Here is a 14,644-nt window from a genome sequence, read left to right as displayed (position 1 = left end):
TAAGAATTGCAGAGAGACTGTATGAAGAAAACAAAATAACTAGCCAAACTCTGCTGTGTCTCACAAGCTGCAGTTTCTTGGCAAAGCCCCTGGTGATTTCTCATTTTCTCCAAACCAGTTCTCTGACTCATGCTGCTTAGTGGGAAAGCAATGCCTTTTCCCTTCCTCATCACACACCACCGTATGAAAACATAAAGTTACTCAACAGAATTTACTGTCCACTCACTTGCAATAAAGACAACCCAGCTGACTGAGCCCATGTGTCAGAAAAGGCAGTGGCCTCTTCATTGCAATTCAGGCAGGAAACTCTGGGAATACATTCACTCCCATGGTCACTCAGCCACAACCCTTGGCCATGTGAAAAACTGGGCAGTGACAAATGACACTGCCCTTCAGTATCTCAATTTCTTAATGTTTGTCCTTGTATCCATGAGAAAAAAATAAGGTATGCATTTGTTTTTGCACTTCTTCACCATGAAATTTAGTGTTTAATTTGTACTAATGCTGTCCTGCATTCTCTCTATTGATGCAGGAGGGGGAGGAAAAAGAAGGATCTTCCCTCTCTTTCTATGATTTTAGTGTGAACAGCCTATGCCTACACTATCTTTGCCACACAGATGGTTGAAAAAACATAAAAACGAAGCAGAGCTCATAGCAAATTTCTCACAGGGTATGTGAATTAGATATGGGCAGACCTTCAGGAAGTGCTGGCTGGTCCTGGTCACAGCCAAGTCACCTCTCTAGCTCCTTTGGATAACAACAGATTTTCTGAGGAAAAGACCTACCCCATGGTCTCCTTATCCAGCTGGCTGTGGTGTGAAGATGCCTTTGCTGAGACAAAATAGCTATGGGGGAGATTTTTAGTATTTTCCTTTGTGAAATAGAAACTTCCTAAAAACAGTGTCTATAGATGAAGACATTGCAGTTTTCAGACCCAGAGAAACCAATTTAGACCATTTAGACTCTTTTGTCCCTTTGCATGCACTCCCTACACTTTGTGAACATGGAATGAAACAGAATACAGAAACCCCATGCCAGTTTCACAAGAGACTCCTGTAAAACTTCTTTGTTACAGAAGGACACAAGTTGTTTCTCCAAATTCATCACAGAAATAAATTTGTCTGCTTATGAAACTTTAGAGGAAAAGATGTGTTTGGATTTTTTTCTTGCCTTTTTTTTTGTTGGCATTTTTCTTGCTCTCTTCTCTAAAATTAAGCTCAAACTTCTTTTTTAGTATATGCTGTATACCTATAATAAACTGACAGAAAAGAGAAAAAGTATTTTTGTGTCCTATTTGCAGTCACAGAAGTATCTGTCTTCGAGCCCCAAGAGGATGACCAACATATGATGTAATGTAACTCCAAATTTGCATCAATGTTTTTCCACCCTCACTGGTATTATCAGAATCAAAGGAGATATTTTTTAAACACAGCTTGGATAAAAATGATATCTTACTGAAACCTCATGAAAGGGGAGAAATAGCTTTTCAGCAAATTTAATGTGAAGCAGATTTGCACATTTACATTTTAATTGCAAAATGTTAAAAGTAAAAACAAAGCCCAAAACAATAATCCCTCTTTCCCCAAAATAAAAACATAAAAGGGTTATTTTTTCCCTTATCAGGTATATCAGGTTATCAGGTAATAGTGATTTTAAAATTCTCCTCAAGCTGTTTCTAACATTATAGTGGATATGATTCCAATAAATGAGAGAGAGGCTGTCTGAGTGCACATCTTATAACAGGGGTGTGACACATTACTGTTTTGCTCAGAGATTAAAAAAAAATCAATGCTTTATGAAAACATCCTCATCTTTTAAAGCAAAATCCATCCAATTCTTCATCACCTTGATTCCCTGAGCTCCTTTTTATTCACAAGAAACAGCAATCTCACTGAGGCAGAGCATCCACATGGGCTGCATCCAAAGATATCACAGGCCAACTTCAGTGCCAGTAAAGCAGAGAAGCTCCTTTTCATTTTTTCTTAGCTCCCAAGATGTTTTGACTGGCTGAAAATGATGAAAGAGTTAACAGGCTGGCTGACCTGACTCAGTTCTGGGAAAACAGGGGGATGAGTTATTAACCAAACTTTTATCAAGACAGAATCAGATAAATTATATGAAACATGCCAACCTGTGGGGCTAGATGCAAAGCAAAGCTTTATAAAAAAGTGTCTTTTTGCAGAATGAAAGGTCTGGTTGAGAGTAGCATTCATATTAATGCAGTTTACTTGGGTCTTGCCAAAGGCATTTCATTTCATGGCATATGTTGGTATGATTAAAAAGCATGCATTGTATGGAATTAAAAGGATGCACTTTGGAAGATCTAAAAGTTGGCTCACTGACAGATTGCAAAGTGGTGAGAGTAACAAGTGGAACTATTTCCAGCAGATTCCCACAAGGATCAGTTCCTGGTACAACATCATTTAGTATTTTCATCACGTGTCCAAACAATGATGTAAAATCAGTTCCAGGATGGTTGGGGGCTGGAGCACTCATGGTCTAAGAAATGGCTGGGAGAGCTGGACTTGTTCAGCCTGGAGAAGACAAGGTTTCAAGGAAAGTAAAAACAGCCTTGCAGGAGGTTACAAAGAAAGCAGAGCCAGGCTCTTTAGTGAGGTTTGTGGGAAGAGAATGAGACACTATGATCATAAATTGAAAGTGGGGAAGTTTCAGCTATATGTAAGGAAAAAGAAATTGCTATGAGGACAATCAGACATTGGATCAGGATGGCCAGGGATGTTACGAAATCTCTTTCCTTGGAGGTTTTTAAGATCTGTTTGGATGAAGCCTGGAACAACCTTACCTGAATTCAATTTTTACCTTGTTTTGAGCAGAAACTTGGACCTGATGGCTTCCCAAAGTCTCCCCTTGGGAGAAATGCAATTTGGTTGATTCTGCCTGGAGAGGGATTTGGGAATCCTGTTGGATAACTACTTCAACATATGCTGTAATGGGAAAAGCAATGGCTGGATGTTATTTGGTCACTGCTGTCAAAAGCTCCACATGAAATCTGACACCTTTGCAGAGTGGAATTCCTAAAACTGAAGCAGCCAGTTGCAAGTGACCATCACCTTCTCAGGTACAGCCTGTGAAGTCTTGCACTGTTTCCCGATGGAGCTCTCCAATGGCCCCTGAGCTGCTGCTTTGCTATGTAAGTGGAGCAAAGGACAGCTAGGACCTGGATTTTGTCCTGTGCATTTCATGCCATGCAGCATTTCAGAGGGATGTTTCTATCACCCAAAACTATAGCAGCCCCTTACACTTACATAGAAAAAAAAGGCATTGGACTACTGGGATGAGAGGGAACAATTAGGAGCTTTTAGGCAAAGCTTTATCAAGATTCAGTAACTGGAGGCTTTAAGTCAGACAATGTGAAATTCTAAATAAAAATAAAGTTTAAAAATGCCACAGCTTCTCCAGAGTGAAGATGAATTCTCCCTTGTTGCTATTCAGAAGTACTGGGCATGCTTTACTGCAGAGCAAGTGGCCAGTGCTGGATCGTGACTCAGGTGGCCAGGATTTGCAGGCAGGCGCTCACTGTTCTTTACTTTAAACACTCTCCTTTCCTGCCTGACTTAGAGTTGTTCTGGAGTATTTCTGAACAGTAGAAACCTTTAAGACCACTCCACACTTCCACAGAAAAGCCTTTTTGCAGCAGCTGAGGAAATGATGTACATTATCTCCCACACACAAATGCAGTCAGAGGTTACGTGAACAGCATCAGCACAGGTTGGAGCAGCAGGACCCTGACCTGTACTGCTAACTAGAAAGGCAAGCACCCAAGAGATAAACCCACTTGACCACAGATAACAACCCTTCTGATGTGTTTTCTTTCTCAGGGAACACTTGCTTGTTCCCTCAGAGCCATTCAAATGATTTATCTAGATTCATGTGTTGTAGAAATGCCATTGTGATAAAGCTCACAGCCTCAGATACATTCAAACACCTTGTTTTTAAACAGAAATCAGTTGTGTTTTTTCATGTTATGTGAAATCCCCAACCCTTATGTAATTTGAAGAGGGTTTTTTTTAAGCTTATCTGAAGTGATGCAACTATTGACTCATTGCTGGTTTGAGTTTTGACACCAGAGAACTGTGTTGTCCACACCAGCAACCTGCTAGTTGAATGATCTGGAAAAATGGAAAAATTAACCTCTTCTTTTTTATTCAATAAATCCTTACATTCTAACTATGTACTTGACTAGCTTAACATACCTGGATAAAAATGTTTTTTGGGATTTTTTTCTGCTGAGAAGACAGTATACTTCCTTTCAGTTTTAAACCCAAAAATTGATAAGTAATCTCCAATCAGATTAGGTAGAAATTTCCTGAACATTTTAGAAAAAAGACATACATATATATATTGCTATGTTGAAAAAGTTAAAACATGAGTGCTATAATTATCATATCATAGTTAACTAATTCTCAAACCAATTAACTTCTTGACAAAAGTATCAAAAAGTACATGTTAGACAAATAAAAGTGTTTCCTATATTTTATGGAAAACCAACAGCTAAAAAGAAAGAAGAGGAAATAAATGCATTTTTTGCAATATGCAATTATATACTGCTCTGTTGCCTGTGGATATGTAAGTTGCTGGGATATATAAGTGCTGGGTGCACACACACACTGCAAAATAAACATGCCATTACACACTAACACGTCACTAATCCAAGGAGGAGTAATTAGTAATGTGGGTTACTACTTCTTCTGTGTACCTTGGTTATGAATTTATCTTTGACTGCACACACGTGGAAGAGTTTGCTGGCTCAATAATCTCTTTGGCCCATAACCACTCCTCAGCAACTGATTTTTTCATGCCTTTACTTAGCAGCAGGAAATGGATAAAAGGAATTCAGGCACAGTGGCATCCAAGGGCAGCATCTATGGGTGCATGGACAGAGCCAAGGGCAGAGAGCTGGAAAATGTGAGATAGACGAGTTGAAAACACGACGGTCACACACTTGACGGGAGGTGGCAATATCATTTTTATCACATGATACTTTCAGTCTGCCATTAATCACTTAGAAAAATTAATTACAAACATTCTTTACTCTAGTCAGAGAGTTCCATTTTGGTAGCAGGGAACAGGGTGTGCCACAGTTTTCTCCCTGTCATGCTGTCCCTGCTGTCCTTTCATGTTTTCTCTGTGCAGGATTTTTGTGACAATATCCAGTTGCCTCACACCTTGCAGATGATTTCTCTGCCCTTATCCTTCACTGGGGTGGCAAGAGTTTTTCAGATTCCTGTTACACTTCGCCCACTGACCATCTGCTATTACCACCTTAACGAGAAATCACTTGATGAAAGGCAATTGAGTGGTTACCATCCAGTACAAGGTTACAAGCTCATTATCTACTTCCCCCTCCAATATTAAGCAATAGTGATAAGCCAAGAGTCTTAGCTGATACAAACTGATGCATTTCTGCTATTTCAAAAGTGTTGCCTTTGTTTACATGACATTTAGCTTAAAAGCATTTACTGTTAGGTTAATTTAGATCTCAGCCTTTGATTAAAGTGGGTTTCTGGGTGCCACTCTTTTAAAATAGATACTTAGGATAATCAAGGAATATTTTATTCTTTACTATTCTTTTAGTCATCATGGATGGGATACTTTAAAGATGAATAAACTGTGGTGTTTTGGTAGCACTCGTGAGAACTTGGTTTCTGTTTCCCCTCAGGGCACTGAGTTTTCCTGTAAAGCTACTCTGGATCTGGATTTATGTACCATTTGCAGAGGAAGATCTACCCACTTAAAGCTTCCACATTAGGTTTTGCTGAGTCAGTTTTATATATCAAGCTGTTAAAAAAAAAAACAAAGGGAAAGAAAAAAAAGGGAAAATAAGCTTAAAAAAAATGAGTTCAGAGGAAGTTTACAGTTCTCTAAACAATTTTTTTTCTAAAAGCAAACCTCTATATTTCTGTGCCAGGTCTCTGCTGTGATCTGTTTTCACTGAACCAGAAGCATTCTACACAGCCATCCTGTTAGGGCTGTGGATTTCAAGACAATCTCCCAAATAAAAATCAGAGAATTGAACAGATTGAGGTAAGCTGTTAGAACACACACACACACACAAAAAGAGCCAGAGCTGCCTCTATAGAGACATTTAGCAGGAGTACAAAACTGCAGTGAGAAAAACCTGGCAGTGTGATTCAGAACATGCCACTAGGGGGGAATGATAGCGTTGCTGTACTTCAGTTTGGAAAAAAATGTTCTGAAAGGTTGTGTTGCTAGCACATACTCTATTTTAGTTCTGGGACTCATCCTCTAATGTCATATATATTCTGAGTGGTAAAGGAACCACCTGATGTCCAGCTTCATTTCAGGGAAAGGGAGGGCATAGGTATGATGGGCACTAGAAGACAAGTTTGGATGTACTCGGATTACTGGGGGATAGTTCAGAGGAGAGACACCTTGAAAGGTCAATGTCAGGAATGCAGCATGCTAATGATGCTAATGATATAAACAACATCCGAGATAGGTCTCAATTTGGTGAAGCACTGATGTACATGTTGTCCTTGAAGCACCTGAGCTGCTGTATTCATTTCAGCCAGGTGACCTGCGTACCTCACCGGACAGGCGCTCCAGGCATTGCACTGTCACAGAACTGATGTTTCTTGGCATTTATCCACACTCTGAATGCAAGGATTAGTGCATCTTCCTCTTATAAAACTGCTTTCTGCTGGTGATCATTCTCTTGATTCCAGACTACTCTGATTCCTAGCATAAGACAAGCTTTCCCAAAAGATTCAATAGCTCTTTTTCCCCAAAACACACACATCATCTACATAGATTTGTGTGCATCTCACCTTATCAGGAAAAATAAATAAATCACTTCTGGGCACCTATTCTCTCATATACAGAAGGAAAATATTGCCTGAGAAAACAGTATTAAGTTTTCCCTTTTTTATTTGGCTTATAATCATTGACAAGGGTCCAGAAAAATGCAAATCTTTGTGTTTTGATATCTTACACTGATTGTAACTTACTGTGTCATAGGCCCTTTTAGCACCAGAGACATCATTCTGCTATAGTAATCCCTTCAGAGAATTCCTTCCAACAAATATAGAAGACTGTCATCATGATGAGAAAAAGCCTTTCCCCTAAAAGTGTTTATCACCCAAGAATAAATAGCAATGAAGAGAATGGCTTTTTGAGACTTTAGAAGTAATCCATTTATCAGGAAGATATTGCTATAAGCCCTGTACATAAGCCACTTACCCTTTCCAGTGTCTTACAGTCATCTGAATGTCAATTAAAAAAAAAGAAGATGAAGTTATAACGCTGTATCAACAGACAGCTGTCCTAGTGGGCACTGGGAGCACAGAATGGCTCGCATTGCTGAGCAGTGCAGTCATTGCCAAAGGAATGATGAGCTCACATTTCATTCTGATTCCCATACTGGTGTGGTCAGACTGGGGCTCTCACCCTTCCTCGCCCAGCTGACGCCCCTTGGCTGCCTGGACACCAGATCTGGCTCGTTAACGTGTCTGGAATGAGCGTGAACCACCTCTCAGCTGGCAAGCACAAGGGGCATACTTGGATTCCCAGGTTGGAAGATTATCTCATTCAAGCACAGTTCTCCCAAAGATATATAAGTGCAGTGAGTGTGGTGGTCCCTGCAGAGCTGGCCTGAGCCCTGGGAGGTTTCAGCCATACAGGAGCACAGCCTTCGCTCACCAGCAAACATGACGATGATGATGAAAGTAGAAGAGCTGGTAGGTGCAACCTTCTTTCATTTACTCACAATTAATTGTTTTCTAGGTTGTCATTAGAGCAGGCAGAAAAAGACAACCCTTGTGGATCTCTGATTTAGCAGGTTATCAGCACTGCTGCGCTCTAGGTGTAAAATACTTATTGTTATATTATTATATTTTCATTTTAAGTTCTTGGGAAAGAGTCTCACCACAGACACAACTACACAGCTGTTTTGATTTGACATCACAGCACAGTTCACCAGGAAAAGATCAATCAAAATTTAGTTATTTATTTGACTTTGTCCTTGATTTTTATTTATATATATTTTTAGAAGCCAGTAATGTTCACAATCTAATAAGGGACTGGGACAACATATTAATGCAGGGAAACTACAGTATTTTATAATACTAAATTAACATCATCTTAATAATTGTATTGTTTTCTAATAATAAACTAGCAATTCCTAAAGCCACTGCTGTTCATGATGTAGAAGTCTTTGAAAAATTAGGTCTAGACCACAAGTAATGGGACATTCCACTGCAGGATTCAGACTAAGAATGATCTGATTGAGAAACTGGGAAAACAGGAATGACTCAGTGAAGCACTGCATTTATTTTCCCAGATGGCTTTGTTAAGATACAACTGCCTAACTAGTTAATGCTGTATTGAACTCTTTGTCAAGGTGCTCATAGTTTCTTCTGCATTAGACTCTATAACAAATACAATTTTTACAAGGCAATCAAACAGAAAGGCAGCCTAGGCCACATGAACCACTCTCAAAATACACATTTGCCTCTATTAAGTTTAACAAGTTATGTCTGTACACACTTAATTGGGCATCAGAAATATTTCTGAAAACTATTGGAAGCTGTGCTGCTGCACAGCATCACATAGCTTCTGCCTTTCTGCTATAAATGGGACTTGGGTACTGACAGGAATGGGTAAAACCAGCCTTGAAATCATTCAGCAACCTGATTTAACTGCATGGCAGAACTGCCCAAGCCAGTTGCATCCCCAGCTAATGCAGGCACAGGCAGAATGGCCTGTCCTGGCTGTCACACACTCCGAGACAGGGCAGGGATGAGGTGCAGTCAGCCCTAGGCAATCCATGTTCCCAAGTGGTGGCTACTGCAGTCAGGAACCCACTGATTATATTATATTATGTTTGCATTTACAGGTGACTGGGAAGAAAGTGGATGATAAAGAGACTGGCAGCTTCCTCCCTGAGGACTTCAAAAATGGAGAGTATGAAGCTGCTGTAAGGTTAGAGAAGCAGGAGGACCTGAAGACAATCCCTGAGCACTCACTGACCCGAGGTGATCTGGCTTATGAGAAGGAGAAAAAACTAGAAGCAGAGGTAGGCTCTTGTGTTTTCTGCTTTATCATCATGTATACATCTCCTGCTGCAGCCTTGAAGTTCTGCCTCTCTCTAAGCTAGAAATACATGCATGGGGAGCTAGAAAAATCTTTGGGAGACCACCATGAAGGAGGTTGGTCTAAAGTCCACTGAAGACCATGGAGATCTGCTCACCTCTGTAGCCTGTGGGTGCAGGCAGCAACACTTGGAGGTAGAAGCTAAAGCATCCCCTATACTGTCTGACTGAAACCCTGCTGCTGGCTGTCAGTGAGGGGAGAGCAATCAGAGCCAGTGAAACACCTTCACATTGCACACCTAATGACTGCTACCAAAAATAACTAACCCACAAAAGATGTAAGAGTGCATTTCTGAAGCCAGAAGCCTTAATTAACATGAAAATGTTATTTTTATGAAAACACAGCGTTTAGCTTACTAGCACATTTGGGAAGGACAGTTACAAATGAAACACACAGTGGTCTACAGAGAAGTACCAGTTTCTGTTCTTGGAGCATGACAATTCTCCCTAGATCCTTAAGAATTGATGTTTTTTTTCCCCCAATAACACAGTAGCTGTAATTTTTTATTTTTTTTTTTGTGAATTAGTAATCAACTGGCCTAAAAATTTAAAGTTATTTTGAAATTATGAAGTTTAAGTAGCAGGGGAAATAAGACTCTGTTCTAAAAAATGAAGAGTGAGAAAGTCAGTCTCAGAAACATTAGAATAAAAACTACTTTTTAAACTTCAACAGAGACATCATTAGTGGCTACAAAGTTCCTTCAAAGTTTGTTCCTTTGAGTTCCTTCAAAGCATGTTCCTAAGAACTTTGTGGGTTTCCAGTTATTCACAGTCAGCATAATTATTTTCTATTAGGCCAATGATCTGCAGATCAAACCACAAAGGCAGAGAACAATAAAAAGAGGTGGAAATAACTTGAATAAGAATTCATTTGACAAAACTGTATACCATCTGACAGGGTGTCACCAGTGTATTCACTCTTAATCACACCATGGGACAGAATCTGTCAGCTGTATTCACCCTGTTAGCCCTTGCTCGAGAGTCTCCCTCCTGAAGTCAAGGACACCTCGTGGGATCTCAGTCCAGGCAACACTTGCCCTTGGTGTCAGTAGTGCCCCACACTGACTTCATGCCCAGATGCTTTTTACAAGCAGGTTTGGAGAAGACTTAAACATTTATTGAACTGCCCCATCAAGGACACTGAGGACATTCTTCATGGCTTCCCAAAATGTAGTAACACTTGTGGATTGAAATGCTAGGATCATTCTAAACCTTATTCTTATCTTGAGGGCATGTTTTTAAGCAAAGAAAATTAAGTTCCAGTAATTTAGAGGCTGCATCATTTAAAAAAAAAAAAAAAAAGTGATTTAAGAAAATCACTTGGTGGAAGTGAGTCAGTTGAAACTGCAGGAGCTTTCCAGCTCTCATAAACTGCACATGAGATTTTTAAAATTGTTGTGCCAGAAGAGACAGCAGAGTTGCTCTGACTCCTGGCCTAAATTAATGTCACAGCATATGGCTCAAGAAGTTAGGGAGTGGTCTAATGGTATATGAAAAGCTATACATGGGATAGAATTTCTCACATAGTTAGCAAGTTATTGTAATGGTCAACTAGCCCTGTCTAAAAAAAATAAACTTCAAAGTTCATCCAGTCTTAATTGAATTCAGCTGAATAGTATCACATTGCTTCCTGCCACTCTGAAAGGGAGAGGTGGTCACACAGCTCAACTTGCTGCCTTCCCTGATTTGTTTCAGCTGAAGAAGAAGAAATTAGAGGCCAGGTCAAAACTTGAAAACTTGGAAGATCTTGAAAAAATTATTGAGCTGAAGAAGAAGAAAAGATGCAAGAAAGTGAAAGTACCTGTTTTAAAGAAACCTGAACCAGAAGTTATAGTAAGTTACTTCCAAGTACCTTATTCTGGGAAAGCATTAATGGGGGTTTGTGCCACACACATTTATGTTCTCTATATTCTTTCCTTCAGACAGGACCTGTGGATGTTCCCACATTCTTCAAAGCTGCACTGGAGAACAAGTTGCCAGTAATTGAAAAATACCTGTCAGACAAAGGGGATCCAAATGTCTGTGATAAGGTACAGTCTTCCTAACGCAAAGCCTGCTACAGAAGAGAGCAAAAATAACTTTTACCATGAGGGTTTTAGATTCCACTGTCATGAAAGGAAAAGAGGGGTGGGGGAAAGTAAATAAATGCTGGAAGTTTTGTACATCAAGTTTTCTAGTGGCCACTGAGACCCTTCCAAATCATATTGCCTCAAAAGAGTCTTTATATTTAAAAGATATGGGCTGTTGGTGCCCAGGAGAACCTGATTTTCTATACAAGTTGATCTTCCAATGCTATGGAAAAAGAAATTTTTCTGCAGAACAACAGAAATAAGTGGCTGCCCTCATATTCCATAATGCATAAGCTGCACTTTCAAAACACAGTGTAGCATGTTGGATGGGGAACTCAACAGGCATTATTTTAAATCTGGATGCTGTATGGCAGGTGTTTCTCCCGTCCTTTAAAAAGCTGGGTAGGCAGCTCTCATCTATCAGGTTGCTATTAAAAATTTTAGCAGATTTCAGGTCACAAAAGTATTAGGTCTTTAAAAGGAATCAGCATGGAGTATGTATGTATGTTTGACATCATCCGAGGGAGGGCAGGAGAAGAGATTTGAAGATACCTTTGTGCCGTATACAATGTCTAACTTTGCACTGTTTCAATTGCCAGTACAAACGCACGGCGCTGCACAGGGCATGCTCTGAAGGACATCTAGAGGTGGTGAAGAAGTTGGTGGAAGCTGGGGCCCAGCTTGAACAGAAAGACATGGTATGCACATCCACTAACACCTCTCTCCAAAAGCTGCTCATTACCTTGTACGTGCCAGGAGAACCATTTATAGAAGTGCTTCTCATAGAGGAGGAGTACTGAAAGGCCTTACAATGTCTTTGAAGATTATTCTTAAAATAACATTGTGGAGAAGAGGTTTCAGGAGGGAGCGTCTGCCTCCCTGTGCCAAGATGGTTGGAAAACACAGGAAGTGCTGGCCAGCAGAGTGCCACAAACAAGAAAGCCTCGGGCAGGGTAAGAGAGCTGAGGTCAGGCTCCCACCTCAGCCTGCTGGCAGGTGCTCACACAGCGCTGTCCCACACAGGTGTCCAGGGTCAGCATGGCGCACACCACGATTTCAAGGCTGTGCGCGGGAGAGCCCCCTGCTCCTCTGGAATTCTGGCCACAAGGGTTCCTGAGTATCAACAGCTTCTGCAGCTGTTTCTTTGCTTCTCCACCCTTTTCCCTTTGCTGAACAGTTGGCACTGTCCAGCCTTGCTCCCCTCGCTTAACCCGGCAGTGCTCACGGAATGACAGGCAGATGGGACCAGCAAGGGGCTCTTTCCAGCACAGCTCAGGGCAAGGATGCTAAATCTTGTAGAGGAAAGGGGTTTTAATTCCCTTAGTGGACTTGCATAACTTGGGGATTTGTTTGTTTTTTAAAGAGAACTATTCTTTCCCTCAAGCTTCATTTTCTATGCATTTTAGAACCCAAAAAGCATTGAATAAAAAATTTAAATAGCACATAGCAGCCACATACCTGGCTAAAGGTAACTTCTAAGCTCAAAAAATAGACAAAACACATCCTCTCTCACAGCAGCATTGCCAAGATCTGTCTTTAGGAGTAATATGCAATGAATGTGAAGAGTGAGAAATTCACAGTACTAAAGAAATTAGGGCAAAATAAGAAAAGCTGTTGCTAGAAACAATTTTTGTTTTACCAGAAACAATTTTTTTTACTAGAAACTGTGATCACTGTGTGATCGCAGTGATGTGCTCCAAGTTAAATTGCATACAATTATTTTAACTTGATTAATTAATTTGACTAAAATAGGTTTTAAAATATAATGTTTTAAATATAACATTTTAATATAATGTTGTATTAATATGTTTTTAATTTCTTTTTCCTATTAAAGCTTCATTCTACAGCTCTGCACTGGGCATGCCGGGGTGGGAATCTGGATGTTCTGAAATTCTTACTGGACAAAGGGATAAACATTAATGCAAGAGACAAGGTATGTGTTCAGGAAGCCTGCAGCTTTTTTAATTGAAGACGAAAAGCTGTCCCTTACTCCCAGCAGTTTCTAGCAGCTGTTTTCGAAGCAGCTTTGACCTGTTCGGTGTCACTGACCGTCTCCTCCCTGACCCTCAGCTGCTCAGCACGCCCTTGCACGTGGCAGTGCGGACGGGTCGCTACGACTGCGGCGAGCATCTCATCGCCTGCGAGGCGGATCTCAACGCCAGGGACAGGGTAAGCGCCCCGCGGAGCCCCGCACAGCCCCGCACAGCCCCGCACAGCCCCCAGCTGGGCCGGCCGGCAGCGCTCACAATGTGTTCCGCACCTCTAGGAAGGAGACACACCAATGCACGACGCCGTGAGGCTGAACCGCTACAAAATCATCAGGCTTCTGATTCTGCACGGAGCAGATCTGACTCTGAAGAACTGCGTAAGTGATTTTAAAATGCTTTAAAATAGGTTTCCCACCAGAGCCGTTCCACGGCTTTCAAGACAAGACTGGGAGACACTGTTTTGAACAGACTTAATTAGATCACTTCAGAGCTAATTAAAGCAGAGCTGAGACAGGGAAAGGGTAACTTGGGGGAGATCAGGAAAGAGAGAAAAACTCAGTACCTCTTTTGAAACCAGAACCCACTATCTGCACGTAGACAACATCACACTTTTCTGTGATTTATTTTAATTACTCATATAATGAAAAGATGTAATAGACAGACACTTACTGCACAACTCCCAGGCTTCAACCACCACAGAGACAACAAAGCTCTTAGCTAGTAAGAGAAATCTCCTTTTAGTTAAAGCCACAGCTGAGGGCCAGCCCCAGCACTACACCAGGAGGACTGGCCATTAACCTTACTGCTGGGCAACAAAGCCCTGTGGCTGAGCACAGACAGAGAAGTCCCAGCCTGGCTGTGCTCAGAGCCACTGCAGCAGCAGCTTTGCTCCAGCTCTGTAACAACTTGTTAAATAGAACACTTGACTTTTCTACCGAATCCAAACCTAGCAGCAGTAGCACGGGTTCTACCATTGCCAGTTTTGACTGACAATTGGTCAAAACCCAGGGGACAAAGAAGACAGTCACTGGAGCACTCTCTGCCCACCTCCCTGAAGTGTGGCTGCTCCCAGCATTATCCCTCATCGGAGTACGACAGTTATGGAAGGCACAGACCCAAAGGCCAGAGAATTGCTCTCTCAGACTTTGTCTGCACACAAATATTGGTCCTACTTAATTCCTCTGGTTCATACCCTAATTCAATTCTTATCTGAATTTTACATTATATGAAGAGTGTCTTACTGAGATTGCACCTGAATATGTTTCTAATCACGTGAAACTAGAACAAAAGGAACACACGCATGTTCTGCTGGTCACAGCATTTGCCTAAACCCACTGAAACCCAAGGAATTTTCATCATGGGTCTGACCAGGACTGGGACTAGATCTGTAGAGCAAAAGTACTCTGACCTCAGGGGTGCAAGAGTAAGTCTAAGCCGGTGTATGCAGAAGGGACTC

At 41.1% G+C, this 14,644-nt stretch overlaps 1 protein-coding gene across 1 annotated transcript in view; it reads left to right on the top strand.

Annotated features, from left to right (window-relative positions):
- Positions 1 to 7,490: 7,490 nt before the first annotated feature.
- Positions 7,491 to 14,644, top strand: part of ANKRD1 (ankyrin repeat domain 1) — an 8,257-nt gene continuing 1,103 nt past the window's right edge. The window contains exons 1-8 of the mRNA XM_015633189.1: positions 7,491 to 7,718; positions 8,876 to 9,055; positions 10,827 to 10,964; positions 11,054 to 11,161; positions 11,800 to 11,898; positions 13,035 to 13,133; positions 13,271 to 13,369; positions 13,467 to 13,565. Of these exons, the coding sequence (XP_015488675.1) occupies positions 7,689 to 7,718; positions 8,876 to 9,055; positions 10,827 to 10,964; positions 11,054 to 11,161; positions 11,800 to 11,898; positions 13,035 to 13,133; positions 13,271 to 13,369; positions 13,467 to 13,565 (852 nt within the window). The 5' untranslated portion in view covers positions 7,491 to 7,688. The remainder of the gene's footprint in view (positions 7,719 to 8,875; positions 9,056 to 10,826; positions 10,965 to 11,053; positions 11,162 to 11,799; positions 11,899 to 13,034; positions 13,134 to 13,270; positions 13,370 to 13,466; positions 13,566 to 14,644) is intronic.

This window comes from Parus major, chromosome 6, assembly GCF_001522545.3.
Source record: "Parus major isolate Abel chromosome 6, Parus_major1.1, whole genome shotgun sequence".
Lineage (NCBI taxonomy): Eukaryota > Metazoa > Chordata > Aves > Passeriformes > Paridae > Parus > Parus major.
Note: the sequence above shows the minus strand (reverse complement) of the source record. Positions and strands in the feature narration are given on the sequence as shown.